The sequence below is a fragment of the Plectropomus leopardus genome, chromosome 10 (assembly GCF_026936395.1).
Source record: "Plectropomus leopardus strain MGB_pleo_1.0 chromosome 10, ASM2693639v1, whole genome shotgun sequence".
NCBI classification, from domain to species: Eukaryota; Metazoa; Chordata; class Actinopteri; order Perciformes; family Serranidae; genus Plectropomus; species Plectropomus leopardus.
Genome location: NC_142185.1, coordinates 9,007,015 through 9,031,648, shown reverse-complemented (window position 1 = coordinate 9,031,648; position 24,634 = coordinate 9,007,015). Strand labels below are relative to the sequence as shown.

Here is a 24,634-nt window from a genome sequence, read left to right as displayed (position 1 = left end):
TTGATTTTTTATTTGGTTAAAAACAAATATTGGTAATAACAGAACGAAAGTGCACAGGTTAACAAGCTAATCTGCAATTTTGCTGCTACTGTTTACCTCTGTTGTGTATTGTGCAACTCAAAACTGGTTTACTAGATTACACCAAGGTTCTTAGAATCCTGAACAGAACCAGTTTAAGAACCAGAGCTAATTTGGTGGAAAAAGACAAAGAAAAGCTTGTCTGCCACAGTGTCAGACAGTAAAACAAAGTTAATTTCAGACCCTAGTAATGATATAAATTAAGGTAGTGTCAAAGAACCAAAAAAAAAATCCAGACGTGCTGAATTATTAACATTCTAATCTAAATAACCCAGTCGTCCATGCACAAAGAATAGGGCCCTGGTGTTCTCTAAGATGTACTGCACCTGTTCTCCATGCTGTCCCTGCTCTCCCTGTTTGCTTTCTCCTACATGTCAATATTGCGCATTGGGAGGATTAAATAACAGGATGTTATTATTAAGGTTTTCTCCTTGAATGTAGCATCAGTCCAGTGTGCACTGCTCAGGAGTGGTCTTTGTTTAGTCCTGTGTTGACATGTTAAATGGTCTTCGTATGATTCGTTTAAACCGTTTATATTACAGTAATATGTAATGAGCTTTGAGCAGACTGCTGTAGATTTGTTAAAACATCCTCGGGTGCACTGTCTGCAATTTAACAGGTGTAACAGTTTCATAGACAATCATTCAGATGTGGCATCATTGCCAGTTATAAATGACATACACAGCTGAAGTAAATCCCTGCTGATATCCAGACATACTCAGGAGACGTCCTGTCATCCTCAGAGATGTGTGGAATTCTGTTGTGCTGTCAGTGATTAGTCTCATCTTATGTAGAGGTTGTTACACAGAATTTAAGCTAAACATTTTTATAAAGTCATGGTTAAAAAATTTAGTTTTTTTCCGCAGTGTATCTCAAATGCTTGTTTACATTTTGAAAGGAGAGGCATTTACTATTTATAGAGCACAGGTAAAAATACAGTAAAAACATGTTCCATATACGCGCTCCGTGTTTTTACAAATAGAAAAAAAAGACTTGGATCGAGGAACATCAATGTTTTTATGACAACTAAGTGAAAGTCATCTGCTAATGAATGCTTAATGCAGCTAAAAGCTCCAGGAAAAGCAACTAAATTGACCTTGATTTAAAGGGCTAGTGTGTAGGATTTAGGGATATCTGTTGCCAGAAATACATTATAATACTCATAACTATGTTTGTAAGCAGTTTATAATCACCTGAAAATAAGAAAAGTGTTTTATTTATCTTAGAATGAGCCATTTTTATCTACATACGTGTGTCCTCTCCCACGGAGCTGGCCATGTTGTTCTTCCGCAGTCCAGAAATGACAAACCAAACAGTGGTGCATTTACACATCGGCCATCGTAGTTCTCCTGCAGGCTTGACACACGGGACAAGCGTCAGTTCTGCAACCTCACAGCTAGTTGCCACTAAAGCCTACACACTGGATTTCAAAGATTTCTTCTCAAATTATTTGCAAGGTCAAGGATGAACTTTAATGCTAAACAGACTGTGATTTCTAACACTTGTGTTACTGTATCACTGAGAATATGAGGGACTTCTCTCAGTTTTCCATATGTCCTGTATAAAAGCTTTTTGTCATTACACGCAGTTCATTTTGTTCAGTTACATGTTTGAAAAATGTATTTAATTTCATTAAATCTATGTAGCTGATCAAGTTTTGTTGTCAAGCTTCATGAAAGGATCTTCAAATGTAAATTACCAATAAATGAGGCTGCAGAGCGATTACTAGTGATGGACTGTATTTCTGTATCCTCTGAACTAGTGGTGTGACTTATAATTAGGTGCCAAACAAAACTGTCTAGCTTTGTCAAGAAAAAAGAATACAATAGAAAACAAACTTTTTTTAAAACTATTTAATTTTAATACCAGCGTCAGACATTTTTAACCAGCTGCACCCATGTGCTTCATATCCATTTTTAACACATTGTTATCTGTTGGACAATCAGTGTCATGAACATTTTTTAGTTAAATTACATTGTATTTTGTAGCCAAATCATTTCACTTTTTAAACGAAGTGAAATCAATGTGATGTTATTTTCACTGACACACTATGGTCCTCTAATGACGACTGCATATGTGGTATCATTGTTGCTATAAGACAGACAACAAATAATTATGCTGCTATGTTGAACATTTATTAATCACCCGAAAAGAAACAAACATAATGAAAAAATCATTGACTCAAAACTAATGACATCTTTCTCAAGCTGAATATGATCTCATACTGTCACAATGCTCTCCATAATATGGTACAAAGGAGTAATGCAAACAGACATTTCTTTCTAAAAACTGAGTAAACCTCAGCTTGTTTTAGAAGAATATAACTTCTCATATTCCCGTTTCCTCTACCCACTGCAAGTATTCTTATATTTGTTCAACAAAAGACAATAAATTCAGAGGAAACAGTGAAGAAACAACTCTTCAGGAGCGCTTACAGGTGATAATGTAAGTGGGCAGAGCTTGTGAACCACTAAATATCACAGAGATATCACCAGACCCTCCGCTCACACTGTCATACATAATCTGTGGATCTGTCCCCACAAGAGGTGGCATAATGAGACCTGGTTTACCAGGGACAGTGTTTCCTGTCAGCACCTCTGCCTGCACAAAGTACAGGTACTCCTCCTTTCGCCCCCTCTGCTGCTTCCACACTTCCATGGCTGTTGACAACTTGGCAGCAAAGTAGATGCCTTCTCCATATTCTGGCTCTGTATACAGAGGAAGATACAAAAGAAAAATTGTGTTATTTTTATATATATATTTTATCATCATTTTTCTTGATTTCTCTGATCACTTTCAAGGGTCTTGAATGGCAGCATCAGAACACCATTTACCAGACATAAGGAATTTGCATTATCGAATGCTTTTCGTAGAAGTACTATCGTACCATCAGGTGGTGCGATCTCTGCATGGAATCCGATGTGGCTAACCATCTCACAGAACTGTGCAGGGATGCGTTGAACCATCTTCCGAGGAGGCTTGGAGTAGCTCAGCTGATTTTTCTTGAGGTCAAAGATAACCTTCAGTGTTTCGTTCTCCACTTTGTCCACCTGAAAATAAAGTATTTCACGGGTTAAGCACTGAGCCAAAATAAGAAACTTGCTGTATCCAAAACAAATTAGTATAAAGACACTATTCCATTTGAATTACTAATAGGTCTACTTTGAAACTGTATCTGTATCATCATCGCTTCAAATACATGAAACCACTGCTAAATCAACCAAACGACAAAGCTTTAGAATTTAGCACAACATCAAGCGTGTTTCATTTACACATACTGTACCTTCACTATCCAAAGCCCATGCTTTTCAAAGCCAGAACATATGTCTTTGAACTCTTGGCTTGACTTTTTAACTGTCTGTCTGTCAAAGGACAGATTCTTGGTCAACACAGCAGAAAGCATGGCACACTCTTCCTCTGTGACAAACTCCCTCTGGATGGTGCAGAGCATGGCCTCCACCTGCAACACAGCAACTACAACATCTTCAACTGTATCCCCTGTTACAATGATGCCTGCATGACCTTTCTCGAAGACCTCCTCGATGGAAACGCCGTTTTTCATCAGACGGGACAGCTGCAGATATTCCTTCTCGCCAAAGTGCAGGATGAAGTTGTTGTAGATAACGACTTTGTCAAAGGACTTGAAGAGAAGAACATGGAGCCATTGTTCAGCCTCGCGTACTGTTTCATTAGAGGGGCTCTTCAGGGTGATCTGTGGAGTGGAAGCTCTGCTGCCATGGGAGTCCTGTCTGTGCTCAAATGCTGGTGAAGACAACATCATTGCTTTCACTGCTGCAATTTGGAATCAATATTATTTTTCATCATTTCAGCAACAGTACAGGTAAACATGCACTCCTAATATGCATAACATTAGCTGCCCTATATTAGTTTTAGTGGTGTCTGTGGCAACCTCTGCAATTATGACAAACCATATGCAGACATGGATTTTACTAGAACAAAGTTAATGTAGCCATTTCTTAAAAAAGCAACTAGTGTTCTGCACTGCAGTGCGTCAGATAATATGCTTTCCATGTCTAATGTACTTGCATCAGAGGTCATCTTTGTGTACGTGAAATGATAAACTGAAATATTGTGTTACCATGGGTAAAGCTGGGATGAGAAGCTCTTTTCTGGAGATGTCCCATTTGTTCCTCAAATGCCTAAAAAAAGAGATGGTTATTACTACAACTCTAATTCCCTAAACAGGTGTTAAGTTGTTTGAAACAAAAATGCAATGATTTGCGAATCTTTTTTGATCTATTTTCAATTGAACACAATACAGAGACAAGACATTTAATGTTTGGTTTTTTTTGTAAATATACACTTATTCTGAATTTAATGACTTCAACATGTTACAAAAAAGTTGGGATGGGTGCAATAAAGACTGTGAAAGTTGAAAAGTTGTTACAAAAACACCTGGAAAATTCACCAGGCTTTATTAACATTTAACACTGCACCCCAGCTTTTTTGTATGTGTGGTGGTATATTTATTTTATGAGACCCATTCATGCAGCATAAATTGCATTTCCTAGAGTCATTAAGTTAGAGAGCAATGGCAACTGAACTTGCGTGACTAGACAAACCTAGTTAACAGTTCTCTGCAGGCGTAGGGAGGTCTCACACAACAAATATAAGATTATAGCTACTTCATACATAGTGTCATCTTTCAAATTAATCTTTTACTAATTGGCAACATTTGTATCCCTCTGTCCCTCTATTTTGTTGTTATTCATAGCTATTGAAGTTGTCTTTCTACTAAAAGTACTATCAAGTAACTTTCCACTGTGGACAAACATGGCCAATATGACAATGTTATTCTGATTTCATGACAGATTCTTTGCAATACCACCTTGAATGTGTCATTGTCATAAGGAAATATGACAAAATAAACTTCCATCTTCCTCTGAAACTTTCCAGCAAAGTTGGCCACTGCATCTGACATGATTAAGGCAGCTTCTTTTTTATCGAACCCGAGGGCTCCGGTGCCGATGGCAGGAAAAGCAATTGATGTGTAGCGCTCTGTGCCTGCCAACCTCAAGCAATCCGATACTGATTCGAAAAGAACCTGTAATCAATGAATACATGGACAGCCAAAGAGACAAATTCAAGCTCTTACAACAGTAGAACAGGTTGTACAGTAATTTTTATTATCATTATTAACAGTGTGCATTTTAGGTTTTCAGTTCTGCTTTGAGCTGTATTTAAAGCTACTAAGAATATGTGCTCTCTTGATATTACCATGAATACAAGTTTAAAACTGATAACAGTTTTGCATATATTAGACTATGAACCTAATATACCTTTTACTTCAGACCCTCAGAAACATTGAAAGTCATACTGTACCCTCTTCGCTGCTGTCTGCTGCACTGGGTCCTTCCCCTTTTCAATGCAAAAAGTATGAAACACCTTTTTACATTTCAGCCTGTAGGGATCTGTGGGGGTGACGTGTCCGGTCTGAGGAGCAGCATTAAGTTCGTGCTGCATTCCACGACCAGCTCTCTGCAGTAAAGCGTTGGAGATTTGGCCAACGCTCAAGTCTCGCTGTAGTGATGCAGTATTCACGATGACATCTGTCTAAGAGAAAACATAGTTGGTACATGAGATGGGAAACATGCAGTTTGTGACAAGTACTACATACATACCATAACTTTTATTTTTCCTTAAATAGCAGAGAAGTTTAAATAAATAAGAGGCAGATATTTTTGGTCTTTACTAACTGTGGGCATCACCAGTAGCCTCATCATCACAGTACTTCAGTCAGAATACAATATTATTGTGACATTGTGTTAATATTCAATTTATTGCTTTTTCAATTACAAATGAAATGAAAACTTTGTCAACATGTTTTATCTATTAAGATAAAAGTTTCCTGTCTGTTCATCTCACTTCATTTACTTTAACTGCAGCAAAAAATGTATTTAATAGACTGAAAAAGCATTTTTCTTATTCTAGTAAGCTATAAAAACTTTTATTTATATTTGCAATATTAATAGTTTATATAGCAAAAAATACAAACTTGGTGTCCATGTAGCAATATGATAATGGCGTGTGAAAATATCACAATACTATACTGTATGGAGTTTTTCCCCACCCCAAGTATTTACAAGTCAATTCAACCATTGACCAGGCTAAGTGCATATGTGTAGAAAATGAGTACTTAGATCTGTATTACTTTTAATATTACTGAAAATATGAAAAATACATACAACTTTTTTTTGTACAAGGGGACATCCACATTAAATGTAATAATATGAAATCATGGAGAAACATTACAGATTCTTACCTGCTGTTCTTCAATTTTACCCCTCACCAGTGTCAGATGGGTGTTTCCAAGTTGGACAGAAAGTGTTGAGGTTTTGGTGTCCCCTCTGTGTTTGCTGGTTGCTAATATCTGATGGCAGGCTCTCTCCATTTCTTTGACTGTAGGCTCATCATGGTTCACAAGGTGGATTTCTTTAGGTAGATGTCCTGGAGAGTGAAAGCTTTCATAGTAGTGTTTCACAGTTTTCACGATGGTGGTTGCACATTCTGGCAGGGGGTAGTGGAACAAACCAGAGCTGATAGCAGGAATGGCAACAGACTGCAGCTTGTGTTCTTTAACTCTGTTGAGAATGTTCTTGATGGCACTCTCCAACTGTGGTTCAGCCTTTAAAAGATCAGACTTAGAGGCAAATGTGTTGAGCTGCGGGCCCACAGCATGAATTATCTTCATGCATGGAAGTAATCCAGCATCCATGACAACTGCATCTCCTGTTCTCAAGCTACCGTGCTTCTTGATGTAGTCTTCACTGTCCTTTTGGATTTGTGACCCGCCCGCTTTGGACAGAGCTTGAGCCAGACCACCACCATGCTTAAGATGGTCATTAGCAGCATTCACAACAGCATCCACTGTGAAATTGGTGAGATCAGCCTTCCACACAGATACCTGAACACCTGAGGGCAGCTTCACGGTTAACCTTTTCTCAGGGACAACAGTTGGCCCCGTCTGCTGTGCACCGTTTGAATCTCCGTCAAAATACACACCATCGATGGAGGCCACACATCCAAATTTGCTCTGAACGACATCACTCAGAGCAGATCCACATCGTCTCACAATGTTGAGTGAGGTCCCATGAAGTGGAAGGTCTAATTTATAGGCCATGGTTCCCAATGAGAGCTATGGAAAAATATTGTGTTAGTAAATTCTACAATAACATCAGTGTTTGGTTAATATAGTTGATACAGTTTTAGATCACCTCAAACATCATGCAAGTATCTAATGACTTTTAAAGTAAATCAAGACAAGAAGCACAAATGAATGACTGATCATGCCTGGTAATATGTAAGAAATATGACAGAAGGGAAACGATCAACTGGTAACTGCAGCTGAGCCACGAGATGGAAATGGGATTATCAATCCAACTGTAAAAATACAGACCTTATTTGATAAGTCTTTTCAAATGACTGTGAGTTTTCGTTTAATACAACGGCAGTTATTCACCACACCATTGGTCTTTCGATGGGATGACATCATTTCATTCATAAAAAGGATTCCCTCTACACTAAATCTGTGGCTTAGTATACTTCAAAAAGAGAACATTTCTTTTAAATTGCTGCAGCTTTCTCTGCAGAGCTTTGCACAAGTTAAAAATCTCATCTCGGATGTTGACCTCAGCTTCCAGAGCTGCATAAATAGTGTTTAGAAGAAGAAGAATAGAGGAAAACTAACCATGTGCCACTTGTGCTTTAGTCACTACACCGTCTTAAAGTAAATTTTAGAATTAATTTTAAATGTATTACTTGATTTAAAGAATTCACATGATTGGGCACCATAATATCTCTGACATGCATGTGAACTCTGAGCCAACTCTTCCCCTGAGGTCGTCTGAACAGGTCACCTGATTATTTCCCTAGTCTCCATGAATACAACTCAAAGTGCCATTAGCTTTTTTGCTTTTTAATGCTTTTATGACATTAGGCGTGTCCCAACAGTATCATCTTTTAAGGTTAAGTTGCGCATTACAGTGTGGTCCAGTTAGACTATACTTTATCTTACTTTATATTATTTCTTTTATTGGTTTTAACTCTGGTATGATTTTAGTGGTTTATTGGTTTTTCTCTTAATTTATCTTATTTTGTAGGTTTTACTTGTATGTTATTATTATTGGTGTACTTATTTTATTTCCTCTATTTTATTTTAATTGAATATATGCATCCTTTAATGGCCTACTTTTAGCATTAAAACTTATTCTAGTTTTAACTTTTGTTTTTTGAAACGTGACTCATATGTTTTTGTATCTTTAATTGGTTTATTCTTCATCTTTATTGTGATTTTTTATGAGGTTTTATTCTTAGTTTAGATGGATTTGATTTGCTTTTATGTGTTTAAAGTTACTGGCTTTATTTTGTGCATGTAACTCACACTTTGTGCAGTTCACTGTGCTTCCTCCTGGAATGAAATGTACTATATAATTAAAGCTTTGCTTGCTTGCTATACTTACTGGTATGGAATCAGAGCCTCATCTGAGACTATCAGTAGAGGCAGATGTTTGAGATATTGCCCCAGCACCAGGAGCAAATCCACTTTTGGCACTCTTAACAGATCTTAGAAATGCTACCATGCATTGGAAAACATCCAAAGCTTATAAGAGCAGTTTTCCTTTAATTCCAGTAGAGGGAGACAGAGACAGTCTCCTAAGTACAAGGTTGTTCCACTCACCTGTCTCAAAAAGACAGGCGCTGAATGTGTTCCCATCCCATAATACCACATAAAGTACAGACTATGTGCTAATATGCTTAGTATGCTGCTTGGCAGTACAAAGCAGCGGTGGATTGTAACTATGTACATTTACTAAAGTACTTAAGTACAAACTGAAAGTACTTTTACTTATCTAGAATATTTTGATCTCATGATTCTCTCTGCTTCTAATCCACTACACTTAAGAGGGAAATACTGTACATTTTACTCCACTACAAATAATCACATTACAAATTAAGATTTTTTGCACACAAACCATAAAAATATACAAGTGCTACAAAATTACTTATTTTGTTGTTTTTTTAAAAAAAAAATCTAATGATGCATTCATTGCTTTCCCTTTATTTTTAATATAACGACATTAAAAATGTACTTATATACTGTTACTTACAGTATTTTTGGTGTGTAGTATTAGCACTTCCAATTCAGTAAATGATCTGAACACTGCCTCCACTCTTGCAACAAAGTCATTATGTTTGACCTTATTAAGTAAAAAAAAAAAATAGAAAATTTACAAAGAGAAACCAAAACATTAGATTAGAAATATAATAGGCCTTGTTTCCTGAGGGGTTCTGGCGGGTGTTTCAGGTGAGTTGCTCCTTTTGTGCATTGAACTGCACATTTAAAAATCATCTGCGTTTTCGTGCATAAGCATACAGTATATCATAGCTTCATTTTGACAGCTTTTGTATGCACACCGCGTTATTCGAAACGTTGCCTAATTGTGATTTGTAAACAATGGAGAAAGCACGTCGACACTCTATGCATCCGTTTAACTGTTTATACGTTTATTTCGACTTGTCTAAATATATATATGGATTAATTAAACCGCCACTTTTTTAAAAATCTTTCTTGTTATGACAAGGGTTGTCAGCGCGAGCGAGCTGACGCACGGTGTTAATAGCTTTGTGCTAGTTTTTAGTTCATAAAAGTATACAACTGACATGTATTTCGACGAATATATTAATGTCAGCCGATGTAAAAGACTTAAACAGCACTGTGTTGAGATGGAGTTATCAAACTATTCACTTACCGCTCTGGAAAGTCCCGTAGAAAGGCAGAAAGTGAAACTGTGGGATAAGGCGAGGTTCTCTCCAAACTGCGTCTCGGGAAATTTGGTGCTTTATATGTCTTTAAGATGACCAATGAAAACCTGTGTCCTCTTGTCTTTAACTGCAGTCCATCCTGCGTCAATAGGCTACTTTTAGGCTTCACTCGACAACAAACGTCGAAATCAACTCACCCATTTCTTCAGAAACAAAACTGAAAGTAAAGCAGAGCAGAGGGTGCTGAGCCAGCGATGATGGCGGACGCATATTTGTATGCTCTGCTCGTCGAGCTCGAAGAAAACAACGTACCCAGACTTAAAAACAAATTGGTGAAATACTTTCAAAGTAAGAAATCTAACGGTGGCGACTGTGAGGTTGAATATGAAAACGGCAGCAGGACGGCGGTGCTACGCTTCCGCAGAGAGGAGGGTAAGTTTGACCTGAAAAACTAGACCGTAGCTGACGTAACTTTTTCAGTACAAAACAAAAAAGTTAGCCCGTTGTTATCAGTTGAACTCTGTACTAAGGGTCGTTGAATTTTTTATTTTCTTTCTCACAGACCAACAAAATGTGTTGTGCAAAGAATCGCATCAGATCAGTTTGGATAAAGGCTTGTTGAAGATGACAGTGCGCTTACCTACAGATGAGACAACAACACGGGTAAGTGGGTACAAACAGTACAAATTATATTTCTTTAAGACCACCTGAGTATGTTGTTATAGTGTCATTTATCACATGCAAGTGTTACAGCCATTTATGATCATGGAGCATGTGAAACCTGCCATTACTCAACTCCTTTATTCTGCATTCACTTCCTGGTATAACCTCAAGTGCAATGAAATAACAATGATATTCAATTGTTCCTCATCTTTGGCTTATAGAAACTCCCTCTCAGAGTCTTATGGTTGTACTGTTCTCATCAGAGTGACATAAGCTGTAAAAGAGAATAGAAAGCTAACTGTGCAGCTTCCATCTCACTGGTAGTCATGTGAGTAATCATAAAACAAAGGCTGTGCTGCATGCTGATATTTACATCCTTCTCAGTGACTGCTGTTTGGATATAACCAGAAGTAAAAAAAAAAAAACAGCAACAAAAAAACAGGGAAACATTATTATGTAAGGGAGTTATTTCTTGACACAAACACTGATAATTTGCTTGACTGGATTTCTTTTCAAACCAGCAGTCATGTGGGGCATTGTGCCATGTGAAACTTGTTACACCAGAAGTCATTAATAAAAAGTATTGTACAAATATTTTTCCTATACAGGAAGCTCCATCTGATGAACTCAACAACAAATGTAAGTACTCATTTAAACACACACACACACACACATATACACACACACACATATATAAATATATATACTTCTCTATAACAATAATTTTTGTTAGATGACATGAAATGTCAGCAATTCATTTTATTTTCAATATGTGATGTTAGACAGAATCACACACACGCACAAATCTGATGTAGTAAAGGGAATTTATGGTAGCTAAAAATACAGATATACTATGAGCAGTTTTGTCAGTGTTTTCCTTTTTTGATTATTATTATGACATTTTTAAATATATATATATATATATATATATATATATATATATATATATATATATATATATATATATATATATATATATATATATATATATATTTTAATTCACATTTTCATTGTGTTGGAATTTATTGAAATTTGACACAAACATCCATTTTGACCCAAAGATGAACTGATTATATTTTGGTGGTCAAAGGTCAAGGTCACTACGACTTTGTTGGTCTCATTCTTGTGAACGCGAACCCAAAACATCTTTAGGGAGCTTTTCAAATTTGGCACATATGTCCACCTTGAGTCAAGGATAAACTGATTAAATTTTGGTGATCAAAGGTGAAGGTCAATGTGACTTAGCATCCATCCCATGCTTGTGGATGCAATATTGCATGAACACGTTGAGGGAGTTTCCTTAAGTTTGCGCAAACGTCCGCTTGGACCGAAGAATGAACTGATTAGAATTTGGTGGTCACAAGTCACTGTAACTTCACAAAACATGTCTTTGACCATACCTCAAGAATTCATACATTTATTCTGACAAAATTTCACACAAATTTCTAATGGAAAGAAATGGTAGGGTGATGACATTAGATATCCAAAAGTCAAAGGTCAGGTTTCACAGACATGGATGTGAACTCTAAGTGCAACTTGACTGGTGAGTGGATGCATACAACCTCAAGGGATAATTATAGTTAGTTTATGCTAACTAGAATTACTAAAAATAAGTTAATTAGGTGCATGTTTGTGCATGTAGTTAGCAAAAAGTTGTTTGAATTATTGATCTCAATTTTCTTAAATAAATATATCTAGATATAACAAGCACTATCCAAACACTTTCATGTGATCAGTATAACTTGGCAGCCAACAATTCAGACTAAATAGAGGTGAAAACAGAAAGGCTTTCCTTTAACTCAGAAAGAAATGTGTTCCTGATTACTAGTCTGTAAGATAAAAAAAAATGTTCAGTTTTAAGTGTTCAAAGGTTACATCATGTTACTGCATATGTTGGCCAGATGGCCATTGAAAGCAGAAACGATGCGGCGGGGTGGTTGTCATTACAGCAGTTCCCTAAATCAGGAACCTTGTAAATCTGATACAAAGCTTGAGTAATTTGTTGGCCTCATGCTCTGTGGTCAGATATTATTTGCCCTCTCAGGTCAGCCAAACCAGAACTTAGTATTTTTCGAGTAAGATTTTTTTCTGTAAATTTATGTTAGTAAGTAATGAAACAAGCACACTAAAACCTAACTGTAACATTGTTTAACATATACTTTATAAATTTCCTTTTAAATAATGTGAAAAAAATGCTGGAAAAACTTCTTTTTTGGGTAATCAACTTCCAAAATGTTTTTGAATATGTACAATACACTAAATCACTTCACTGATGGCCTTAGTTTTGACAAACTCAACATTCTGCTTCACTCTCACTCTGGACTTTGAACCGGTCCAGTTTGGCTCCAGTTTAGGACAGCTGACGGCTAAACCAGCCTCCCACACGAGTACATTACATCAGCAGAAATTTAAGTTTCAATTTCGGTTCTCTCCACCTAATTCTCCATTTGTGCTCTTTCTTTTTCTCTCTCTCTGTCTCCTTTTTTCCTCTCCCCTTTTGCTTGATTTGGGTAGTTGATGAAATGCAATGAAAACATCAATGACATGGAAATAAATTAGCACAGCCCAGGAGCGTCTGACTTGTTTTAAGTCACAGATGAGCTATCTAAAATGGCTGCTAATTAAACCACTCCCCTCCCTCCCTCCAGGCAGGGTGCTGACAGCTCATAGTAGTAAATAGGCCATAAAAACATGCAAAAACACATGTTCTTTGCTTTAGGAAATGTGATAACTTTACAGTCTTGTTTAGGACAGGCTACACATCTTATCAATGATACATAGATAACAGTATGTAATACAAACACTGAAATGCAGGATTATCATTAGGTTGGCACAGGTATGCTGTAAATCCACTGTCACTGTGCTTCAAAATGCCACAAGACAGATGCAGAAAAGGCTGCAAAATGATTCTTGCACTAACCCAAGCATCACTTCAGTATTAAAAGAAAATATATGAAAAACTTGATTTACTTTTAGGTGTTGGGAAATATTTGGGTGGCCACCACAATAAATTGTGTGTTTGGGTAACACTTGAAATAAACATCCCACAAACAGGAGCTCCTCTCATGGTTGGCTGTTATTTACAGTTGAAGTATCTCAAAGAAATGTGTGATCAGTCACTTAATTTTTTATTTTTCATTAACAGTGGATGTTGCTGTAAACATCAAGACATCGAGCCCAGATGAACGCATGCCTGCAGTCGATGTTCAGACAGAGGCGAGAGGAGGTAGAGATGATGAGGCGGCTGGAGAAGAGCTGTGCTGCACTTCGGCAGTTTTAGGAAACATTCCAGAGACGTTAAACCAAGAGTTTTTGGAGATGCTGGTGGAGAACGTTTTAAAGAATCCTGACTCTCCAGCTGCCACCCAGAGCTTCACTTTGGAAGTCATTCCTGACATCTCCTCTGCTGTGGTGACTTTCCAGAGTGGAAAAGGTACTCATTTACTCTGTGTGCATGTGTGTCCAAAATGCTGAGTTTATCCCAAGGTTTTTTCTTGAACAAACAATTTTGGATGCCACTTTATATTCTCCAGCATACCTCTGTTGTTTTTCGGAATTTAGAAATAATGCGCACCTGCTGATGCTGCAAAAATATTTATTCATGAGAAAACATATTTATTACATGCCATACATTAATAGACAACAGATGGCACCAGCTAACACGAACACTGCATAACACTCAGCAGAATTACATCAACAAATTGCTTCTAGTACTTCCAGTCTAGTGAGAAATTACTTGATTCTTGCAATTTTACTGACAACTAATGAACAGCACAGATAAAAAAAACACAGAGGTGTCCTTATTCTGAATACTGGTAGACAATATAATGTTGCTGTTTACCAACGTATGTCTCAGATGTATGTGAAACAATATACACTTACAGAAAGCAATGCACTGACAATAAAACCTGGCAAATCACTGTACTTCTTTTTAAAATTATACTGAAAATTAAAAGTGCCTTTAGTGACTTTTCTTGTTAATAAAGTCCTGATTCAATTTAGGGCTTTCACCAAGTTGCAGCCTAAAAATTTGATGAATATATTTCTGCCTTTGTTGTCATATTGTTATGTCCCTTAAGCACATTACTGCCACTGGCTGTTGGTCAGTGGATTACTGTGAAAATCTAAGCATCAGCATATTGTCAGCTGCTGGTATGAGTGCATGCATGCAAGCTAGTGTCCTTGCATGTGCTTTAGATGCAAACGCAATGTGTACTAATTGTGTGTGTGTGTGGAAACTAAACCTTTTCCATTAATTAATTTAGCTTATTTGCTATTTTGTTTCCCAAACAACTCATCCTATTGAATGTCTTCTAAAAGGCTAATGTGTTTTTTCTAAGAGGGCACAAAGAGCTTTTTATTGTTTGTGTTATTTTATGAAAGTGTCATTGCCTAACTTCCTTTCACACTATCTTACAGAAAACACTGATTTCGTGACAAGATGCCCCCAAAACAGGACGTTTACGAAGAAAGGACTATCAGTACGGCCTCTCGGCGTCACAGAGCTTGTTCTAATCGAAGACATACAAAATTTTAGTGAGGACGTCCTCAGCCTTTATTTAGAAAATGCAGGTTGGGAAGTGGAGCATGTTGCGCTTATTGAAGAAGAACAGTCTGCCATCATCACCTTCAAAGACCATAAAGGTAGTGCATTTAGAGTACCCGTTAAATATTACTTTGTCAAGAATTCATATAAAGGTGGCAACCTCTGATTATGCAATTGTTCTTTCCATAGCCGTTCAGAAAATCATTAAGAAAAAGCATCACATCAAGCATGAAGAGATCAAAGTTTATCCTTACTATAAATCTTTGGGAACAGCCCTCTACGGCAAGGACAAACCCCCACTAAAACTCCCTGCTGCTGTCTCTGAACCCATTGACTATGCTGTCTGGAAATACTTAAATGACAATCAGTCAGAAGCAGAGGCCATTCAAAGTCAGCTGGCAAAAGATTTCTGCAACGTGAACCTCAACCAGCCAACTGTGTGCCTGAGCCCTGTATCTTCACTACTACAGCAAAAGGATGCCAAAGTCATCATCAAAGAGTGGAGAGACACTGTAAAGTCAGCCTTTGCACAAGCTCTGTCAAAATTCAAATCCCTGAAGCTTCAGCCAGAGCCAGAGGTATGGGAAGAATCTGAGGTGAAGATCGAGCAGGCGCTACTGAATGAAGATGTGGTTGTTGTGCCCGATAAAGCCAATGGTTTCTTATTAGTGGGTGGCCTGGTGGCTGATGTCAATAGACTAGAGCAGACTCTTTGTGAAGTCGTAAGCAAGATTGCCAAAAGGGTGCAGAGGGAGAAATTTAGCGTGACCCAAAAGATCAACTTGTCACCATCAATTTTCCACATCCTGTGTCAAAATGGTCTTCAGGACAAGCTGCTACATGTCTACCCAGACCTCAAAATGTCATATGGAAAAGACAGTCCAGATTTGATAGTTACTGGCTTGAGGGATGAGATTTTGACAGCAAGCAAAGTCATATATGATGCAATGTTTGCATTAAAACGACAGAATTTAGAATTAGATAACTATGTTCTTGACTTGTTGAAGGATGAACAACAAGAGGAGCTTACAGATGCTCTCCTCATATCCCAAGGGATAAATGCAGCTTTTGAGATCAATGCATACAGGTTGCAACTCCTTGCTGTTTCTGACAGAGATCTGAATGATGCTGAGGAGCATCTGCGGGGTCTGCTAATATCTCAATACATTGATGTTGAAGACAGTAATGTCCTGGACAAGCCAGAGTGGCAGGACCTGGTCTCTGAATTAGAGAATGCCGACAATGAGTCATGCAGAAGAATTGGAATCCAGACCACTAATCAACAAGTCGTGGTGTCTGGCCACAAGGACGGTGTCACAAGGGTTAGCAGTGAAATTGCTGACTTCTTAATGCAGAACGCTCAAGTTGAAGAGACAGTTGTGGTCAAGGCTAATGTCATAGTTGAATACATTAAAAAACTTGACACATATTGGTTGGAGCAAGTGGAAGACAAAGTGAAGGTGTCTTATAAAAAGGAGGCTGTCTGTCTTAGTGGCTCTAGAGTTGATGTCACAGAGGGCAAGACCTTGGCTGAAAACCTGGTCTCTTCGTTGGTCTTTGAAGGTTTAAAGGTCTCCTTGCCTAGTGTGAAGAAGTTCTTCCAGGATAAAGAAGCTATGTATGTTTCCTCACTGTTGAATGAAACTGGCTGCCTGGTGCAGCTGGTTAATGAGACGAGCGGAGGACAGGACGACTTGGCCCGAGGGCAAGTATCAAAGCATGTATATCAGCTTCATACAGCTGATGGAGTGGAAATAGCTGTTCTCAAGGCAGATATGTGCAGCTACCCAGTCCATGCAGTTATCAATGCTTCTAATACAGTCTTAAAACATAGTGGTGGTCTTTCAGGGGCACTTCTTAAGGCTGCTGGCCCTCAGTTGCAGGATGAATGTGACAGACTAATTAATGCGAAAGGACATCTCAGGCCTGGAGAATGTGTCATAACTGGTGCAGGGGGACAGCTTTACTGCAAAAACATCATCCATGCAGTGGGACCCAAGTTTGACCCTGCTCATCCCCAGAGGTCTGTGGCGCTGTTAAAAAATGCCGTCAAAGGAAGCTTGCAACTTGCTGAAGAACACAGCTGCGCCTCTGTGGCTCTGCCCGCCATCAGCAAAAACCTTGGTTTTTCTCTCCAGTTATGTGCAGACACCATTATCAAAGCAGTGAAGGAGCACTGTGATGAGTATGATGACATCAACCTGAAGAAGATCCATTTGGTGAACAATGACGACAGCACTGTTCAGGCTATGGAAGCAGCTGTCAGACGAGAGTTTGGGAATCATGGTATTAGTCTTAATCAACCAAATCTCCCTACGCAAACCACCAAGTCTGACACTGTGAAACATGTTGGATCTGCTGACTGCTTGGTTGAAGTGCAGACCTCAGAGGGCTTGGGCGTCACTCTCATGAAAGGACATATAGAGAATGCCACGGTAATTTAAATTTCTTATCATCCTTTACTTTTTTAGTTTAAGATTGAAACATTCCTAAATAGGGACGACACATTGCTAGAGTATGTAGCATATACTACTGACCCTGTCCTCTATCTTTATAGTATCACCATGCATTTAATGTGGTCCTGTAGATCTTGACTGATCCTTTTCTGACTGATATTTAAGACACTGACATTTGTTTGCTCTATGATTTAAAATATTAAGATGTTGTGGAATGAAGGACATGTGACTGATAAAATTATGCTAATACATTCCTAGACGGAGGTGACCGTTAATACTGCATCTGAAGATCTCAACCTGAACAGAGGGGCAGTTTCAAATGCCATCTTGGGTGCGGCCGGACCCAATCTTCAGCAGTTGGTAACTGCAAATAAGGCTCATGGAAATGTTGGTGAGGTCATTGTTACTGAGGGCTGCAACCTGATAAGCAAACAAGTCTTTCATGCAGTTGCACCTCATTGGGACAAAGGACAAGGCACAGCTGAAAAGGTAAAAGTGTACCATTATGTATATCATGGGTTAAATGATGTCTCTGAACTGAATATGGTGAAAAGTCTTTGATCTAAGGAAGACCTACACATTTTTTCTTTTATTGTCTGAATGTAAAACATTACTTTACTAATATGTGTAACACAAGACATATTGCTTTCAGCTACTGTCTGCTCTGTTTGAGGTCCCAGGTCATATCTTAAACATTTTGTGCCCAGATATTAATATCATTTATGCTTTGCCTTCCAGACCTTGAGTGGCATTTTCAAGGATTGCTTGGACAAGGCAGAAGACAGTGGTCTGACCTCAATATCCTTCCCTGCCATCGGCACAGGAAACCTGGGTTTCCCAAAAGACCTTGCAGCCTCATTGATTTTGGACGAAATCTTAGCATTTAGCAAGAGACAACCTAAGCACTTGAAGAAGGTTGTGATCATCCTTTACTCAGGAGATGCATCAACTATCAAGGTAAGGACAGAAAACATGCTTCGTAGTATTTTCAAGCCCCTTGTGCTAAAGTAAAAATTTAACAGTGAGATGAACTTAAAGGTATACTATGCAGAATTTTCCCCAAAACAATATATAAAGTATTTTGAATATTGTTAACCAACAGTAGGATTTCTTCATAGTATACCTTTAAAATTATAATCTTTAAGATTATGGCCCTGGTTGATTTGGTGAAATCTGTTGTTACTGGTGGGAACAGCAACTTCTGTTCATTATAATGCTACAAATACTTCAAGCCCCAGAAATCTGGAGGCAGCAAACACTGAACAGCCACTTTGACAAAAACAGAACATTAAACTGTGAGTCTGTGAATAATGACATAAAAGAAACAGTAACACTGTATTACATGCATGCATCTTTTCCTGTGAATCCTGGATGGGAATGGCAGACCCTGCCACTAATCATGAAAATGACTATGTAAAGAGTTGCAAAGAAAAAAGCCAACCATAAATAGTTATGATTTGATTTTATGAAAATCTTAAGAATTGTAATTTTAATGACATATCAGTATTATTAACCAGTTATAGCTCTCCACTATAGCACAGTTAACAAGTTATAGCTCTCCACTATAGCACAGTTTACAAGAGGCAATCAGCTGAGTGTGTGACTTCTGTATGTTGTAACTGTTTTGTTAACAAGTATCTGTGTGATTCTGTCTCCAGGTCTTTGGTGATGAATTCATGAAGAAATTCCCAAATGCCTCAGGTGGTACGATGCCCATGAGTTCTCCACAAAGTCAAGGTGGGCAACCTTGTTGCAACATTTTAATATGCAATGAAAAAATATAATGTGTAATGAGAAATGTGTAAGCACTACAATAACAGTTTTCTGAACACTGGAGTGCTCCACTCCATATTATGTAGTGAAGCACTCAAAAAGTGTACTTATACACCTAAAAAAAACAACCCCAAAAAATTCACAAGGATTTATTTAAAAAAATAAGCAGTCAAATCTTAGCATTGCAAAGCCTAATCTGAAAAAAAAACTGTATTGTTTTACTCACTTTAACTTAATGGGCTTTTGCACCACTCTTAATTATTTGTTTTCGTTTAGTGTCTCAAGGCCCCTTCTCTAAAGTTGTCTCGGGCTCAGGAATGCATGAGACCAAAATGGGAGGTGTGGTTATACAGGTGGTCACAGGAGACATAACCAAGGAGACCACTGATGTCATCGTCAACTCCTCCAATGAGTCATTTTCTCTTAAGTCAGGTAAATGAACTGGAGTGTTTCAAAAATGCAAAATATGTATAATTTTTTTTCTACATTTAATGTAAATATTTAGGCAATATATTTGACATGTGAAACCCATGCTCAATCATGTTGATAATCTTGAATGCCACGTGTAATCATATCTTTCAATTTATTCATATATGTATTTCATATCTATTTAAAAATGATTTTTGTTTTCATATTTCCCTCCTCTAGGAGTATCGAAGGCCATTCTTGATGCAGCTGGTCAGGCTGTTGAAGCAGAGTGCCAAAAACTCGGTAAGGAAACATTTACACAAAGAGTTAACACACTATAACAATTCTCATGCTTTGTATTTTAATTTGGATAAAGAGTCAATGTTTATTCCAATTCTGTATTCATAACTGAAGATTGTTCCAAAATGAAGTATGGCCTAAATACACACACACACACACAGACCCATTTTTGTCCAGGTTCAAAAGCATTCAAATCCACCGTGTACACTTTTAGGTGCCCAGGCCAACCCAGGCATGATACTAACCCAGCCAGGCAACCTCAAGTGTAAGAAGATCCTCCACCTGGTTGGACAGACGGACCCAATAAAAATCAAAAGGGTTGTGAAAGATGCACTTCAAATGTGTGAGAAAAACTCACACACATCTGTCTCATTTCCTGCCATTGGCACAGGTGAGATTTTTTGTGATTTCTTGATATTTATCTTCATGTAGTCGTGTTCAAAGCTCAGAAATTCTAGCATCCTTAGTATCTTCTTTCAGATTCTGCCTTTTTGGACTGCTGCACACCTGTGCACATTTTTCGCAAAAAGTCTGTAACTTAATGCTCTACCATTCTAGGTCAAGGCAATGTGCAGGCACAGCAGGTGGCGGACGCCATGTTGGATGCAGTGGTTGATGTGTTGACCCAAAACACTTCCAGCCCCTTGAAGACCATTCGGATAGTTATTTTTCAGCCACCCATGCTAAAAGATTTCTACAACAGCATGCACCAGAGAGAAGCCACTGATCCAAAAGATAAAACAGGCTTCTGGGGAAACATAGGCTCCAAAATTAAATGTAAGTACAGTGAAGACTACATTTTGGTGTTAATATTTTTTAATCCATAATCACAAAAGTTTATTCTAATGTGGATCTTTGTTCTTTCAGTATTATTTAATAGTGGAAGCCCTGAAAAGCCACAGAAAGATGGCGATTTTGTCATCGAGCCTCTGAAAGTTGACCCCGCTTCCTTCCACATCTGTGGCGAATCGCAGGCAAGAGTAGACGCAGCCAAGAAGTGGATCAACGACCTGTTATCTAAGGAACAAAACAGCATCTGCATTTCAGACAACACCATCCTTAGCTTCTCCGACACAGACCACCAGCGCATCGTTGACATCCAGAAGACCATGGGTGTCACAATAAGGACAGAGAGCAAGAAATCCCAGGTCTCAGTCACCATTGAGGGGCTCAGCAAGGATGTGCTCAAAGCCAGCCATGAGATCCATGAGCTGCTGAGGGCAGTGAGGGATGAGGAGGAGCAGAAGACAAAAGTGGAGCTGGCGAGCAAAGTGGTAGACTGGCAGTACCAGAAGCAGGGGCTTCAGTTTCAGAGCTTTGATTCAAAGGCCAACTTCAAGCTTGAGCAAGCATTGGAAAAGAAGCTACCGAATGTAAAAGTTACAGTTCAGGGTCAAGACTACACAGTCACTATGCCAAAGGGACCTGCTACTGATAGCCAGGGACACACCCTGCAGATAAAGCGCATCGACAGACTGAAAGGTATCATACTCCTCTGATAATTAGAAAACATGTTATTTGCCCTAACTCTCCTCCCGTGTCTTCGATAAGATCTATTTTTTCGGGAAGAAATTGTTGATACTGGAAATAATTAAAATAAACTTTATTATGCCTCTAGATCAAGACACACCTGAGCACTGGGATGCAATGCCAGCCAACACCTCATGCCAGGCGATCACCATTAAGGCTGGGACAGCAGAGCACACCGAAGTCCTGAAACTGTTCCAGACCTCATGCCAACGACCCGTTATTAAGGTAGACTGCATTTAACGTGCACTGTATGCAATGAATCGTGTTTTATCTGTCACGTGTCTTGTCAAAAATGCTCTTTTCTCTCCTCTTAGATCGAGAGGATCCAGAACCCTGTGTTGTGGAAAAGCTTACAGATCAAGAAGCATGACATGGAGGTGAGAAACAAGCATCAGAACAACGAGAAACGCCTCTTTCACGGTACCTGTCACACCACTGTGGCCTACATTAACGAACACGGCTTCAACAGGAGTTACGCAGGAAAGAATGGTGAGTTTTAGTTGAAAGTTTGGGACTTTGGGCCTCGTGCAGCAATATTCTGTTAAATTTCTGTTATATTTAGCTCTTGTTTTTCTAGTTGTTGTTCTTCCTACAATGAATTCTGCCTTTACCTCAGTTCCTTCATAGTATAGTATGTGAAAAAATCATCTGAAAAAGTAATTGTTATTGACGTTGAAAAAAGCCATAGTATAGCGTGTAGCAAACCCTAGGCCAAACTATGGTCAAGCGTACTGATGTGTTCCTTCAGCAACGTAAGAGCTGAAGGAACACAAAAAAGTAAAATCAGCTCTTACACACGAAACATAACAATATACTATGTATACAAAAGCAAATTACACAAATATATACATTAATGAATTAGGCATATCTGTGTTAGCGATGATAACTTATTATCTGATGTACATCAGCAGCTTTTAGAATTAATGCTGTGACAGTGACACACTTAAGTTTACACTTAATTACCACAAGGTAAAATACATATCCAAAAACCAAGAAAACATTTTATACCACGCCATACCTTGTTTTCATTTCCGCCTGGTGCTTATTTTAATAAGAAACCATCAGAAACTTCCGTGCAAACATTTCTCTGTTTCCCTCCATTTTCTTAGCTGTGCTGTAATGATCTGTTTCTGTTACAAATTAATAGCTTACAGGAAGTCACTTTAGCATTAACTTTACCTTACTGAAAGAAATTCTTTACCTTTTGAGGGTCATTTACATAGCGTGTTGAAAAACGCCATAGTGTAGCATGTTGAAATATCATCTGAAAATGACACAGTTTTTGGTGTAGATAAAAGCAACCCTAACCCCTAATATATTAAAGGAAGTATCTCATGGATTAACTCAGTATCTGTCTGCTGCTGTTCCACTTTCAGCTGCTTGTTACGGCAATGGCACATACTTTGCTGTCAATGCCAGTTACTCTGCTCAAGACACCTACTCCAAGCCTAATCAAAATGGCGAGAAGTTCATGTACCTTTGTCGAGTGCTGACGGGGGATTTCACCACTGGACAACGAAACATGATCACACCGCCGGCCAAGGGCCCCGTCTCCATTCAGAAGTACGACAGCGTTGTAGACAACCTGGCCAAACCCACCATGTACATTATCTTCCACGACAGCCAGGCTTGTCCTGAATATTTGATTACATTCAAGTGATAGCCATGAACTGAGACAGCAAAATAATTCCTTACATTTGTAAGTTGTTGTTTCAAATGCTGTTTGCCACGAATTGTCAGCTGATATTTTTTTTCTGAGGTATTTGGTTTAAATTGCCAATTATTGCTGTAATATAGTACGTACTTTCTTTACAAGAGTCAGAAGAGAAAGTATTAGAAGTCAGATCCATATAGTGCCTTGAAATATCTCTGCCATACTACAGAATAACTGTGCGAGATAAAATCAGAGAAGGAAAAGAAAATTAGAGGGTTGTCGAAACAAATTGTTGCCTATATGTTTTGCACTTGGTAATCACACTGAGCTTTGTACACTGTTTGCAGTTGGTGTGAGACTGATGGAAAGCACCTGCACTGTTACAGGCAATCATGGGATAATAAAAGATAATAAACACTTGCCTGTGTAGGAATGCATATATCAGGTTAACAATTACTTTAGGTTTTGAGGGGAAACCTGCAAAGGTAACTGCTGTTCCAGTTAACAAACATGTACCACAAAAGTTCATACTAGCACAATGTTTTGTTTTTTTGTATAATAAAGTTAATTATTCCAGCTATGAACTTGTGTCCAGCATTTGTCTATAGGAGCAACATACATAGTAAAATGAATAGTCATTACATATCGATTTACAGTTCCTCTAATATGTTTTTGAAAGGCAGAATATGTCAAACCCATTGCTATTATTTTCTCACTACTTTTATACAATCAGTTGAATCACATACATGTTAAACAGCAATTTTCATACCATGATAAAAGGGAACCACAAAAATGTAGAATATACCCAAAAAAACCCACAAATCAATAAAAGAGACATCTTATCACCCCTCTTTACTAACACAGGACTTCCAACGTCCCCCATTGTTAATAATAATGGTTGCCATTTTCTCTTAAAACACTAAGCTTACCTGTCAAATGTATTTATTCCAAACCCTTAGGTTCTGATATCATTAACTCAGACACCGATGTTTGGTTCAGGGAAATAAGCTTCGCTTGTAATTCACACTTCTATAAACGTGTAATCTTGCTCTAAAATAAAGATCCAGGAGGTATAAGTAAAATAAAAACAAGGAAATATAGAAAGATTACAGTAAAGAAAAACACTCTTAGATTTCTATAATATGCAATGATTTCCTCGTGTAAAACCCGTCAAACTTTCAAGCCTTTACATTAAGATCAGCTTTCTTTTCAGATTTTAAAAATGTAATTTAATGTTTAACAGGTGATTAAAAATGCATTTACTTTTCATTAGAAAAACATTCATATGCTTGTTGTTAAGTGAGTTTTTATTACAGAGAGGCCAGGAAATCACAGACTTGTTATCACAGAGGTTTATGGAAATGAAGTTCTCTGCTGGACTGTCTGGCTCCATCTGCAGGTCTTACTGCATCTGTGCAGATACAGTCTCCCTGACCATTATCT

The 24,634-nt window shown here is 38.1% G+C and overlaps 2 protein-coding genes across 3 annotated transcripts; one reads left to right on the top strand and one right to left on the bottom strand.

Moving 5' to 3' along the window:
* Positions 1 to 1,916: 1,916 nt before the first annotated feature.
* On the bottom strand, positions 1,917 to 10,014 carry parp9 (poly(ADP-ribose) polymerase family member 9). 2 transcript variants are annotated; one of them, XM_088083001.1, is made up of 8 exons: positions 9,849 to 10,014; positions 6,362 to 7,234; positions 5,422 to 5,652; positions 4,928 to 5,143; positions 4,178 to 4,238; positions 3,362 to 3,870; positions 2,966 to 3,128; positions 1,917 to 2,786 (listed from the first exon to the last, which is right to left on the bottom strand). In XM_088083001.1, exons 2-8 carry the CDS (start codon positions 7,217 to 7,219, stop codon positions 2,500 to 2,502), a joined length of 2,325 nt encoding a protein of 774 aa, XP_087939127.1. In that variant the 5' UTR covers positions 7,220 to 7,234; positions 9,849 to 10,014; the 3' UTR covers positions 1,917 to 2,499. The 2 variants fall into 2 exon arrangements, with proteins under 2 accessions (XP_087939127.1, XP_042351030.2); XM_042495096.2 differs by having other exon boundaries at positions 3,362 to 3,840.
* Positions 10,015 to 10,115: 101 nt separating this feature from the next.
* parp14rs1 (poly(ADP-ribose) polymerase family member 14-related sequence 1) lies at positions 10,116 to 23,775 on the top strand. The gene is made up of 17 exons (XM_042495095.2): positions 10,116 to 10,293; positions 10,424 to 10,524; positions 11,133 to 11,163; positions 13,670 to 13,957; positions 14,944 to 15,168; positions 15,260 to 17,505; positions 17,785 to 18,015; positions 18,265 to 18,483; positions 19,185 to 19,263; positions 19,576 to 19,731; positions 19,948 to 20,010; positions 20,222 to 20,398; positions 20,566 to 20,784; positions 20,875 to 21,489; positions 21,626 to 21,762; positions 21,852 to 22,026; positions 22,914 to 23,775. The coding sequence occupies exons 1-17, from the start codon at positions 10,116 to 10,118 to the stop codon at positions 23,195 to 23,197; spliced, it is 5,424 nt and encodes a 1,807-aa protein (XP_042351029.2). The 3' UTR covers positions 23,198 to 23,775.
* The last annotated feature ends 859 nt before the right edge of the window (positions 23,776 to 24,634 follow it).

Bases quoted from the DNA above. Each gene is read 5' to 3' on its own strand.
- parp14rs1 (XM_042495095.2), top strand. From the start codon at position 10,116: ATGATGGCGGACGCATATTTGTATGCTCTGCTCGTCGAGCTCGAAGAA. The intron at 11,164-13,669 runs GTAAGTACTCAT...TTTCATTAACAG, and splicing joins TGATGAACTCAACAACAAAT to TGGATGTTGCTGTAAACATC. The intron at 19,732-19,947 runs GTAAATGAACTG...TCCCTCCTCTAG, and splicing joins GTCATTTTCTCTTAAGTCAG to GAGTATCGAAGGCCATTCTT.
- parp9 (XM_088083001.1), bottom strand. From the start codon at position 7,219: ATGGCCTATAAATTAGACCTTCCACTTCATGGGACCTCACTCAACATT. The intron at 5,144-5,421 runs GTACAGTATGAC...CATTGATTACAG, and splicing joins AGCAGACAGCAGCGAAGAGG to GTTCTTTTCGAATCAGTATC. The intron at 2,787-2,965 runs GTACGATAGTAC...CTCTGTATACAG, and splicing joins AGAGATCGCACCACCTGATG to AGCCAGAATATGGAGAAGGC.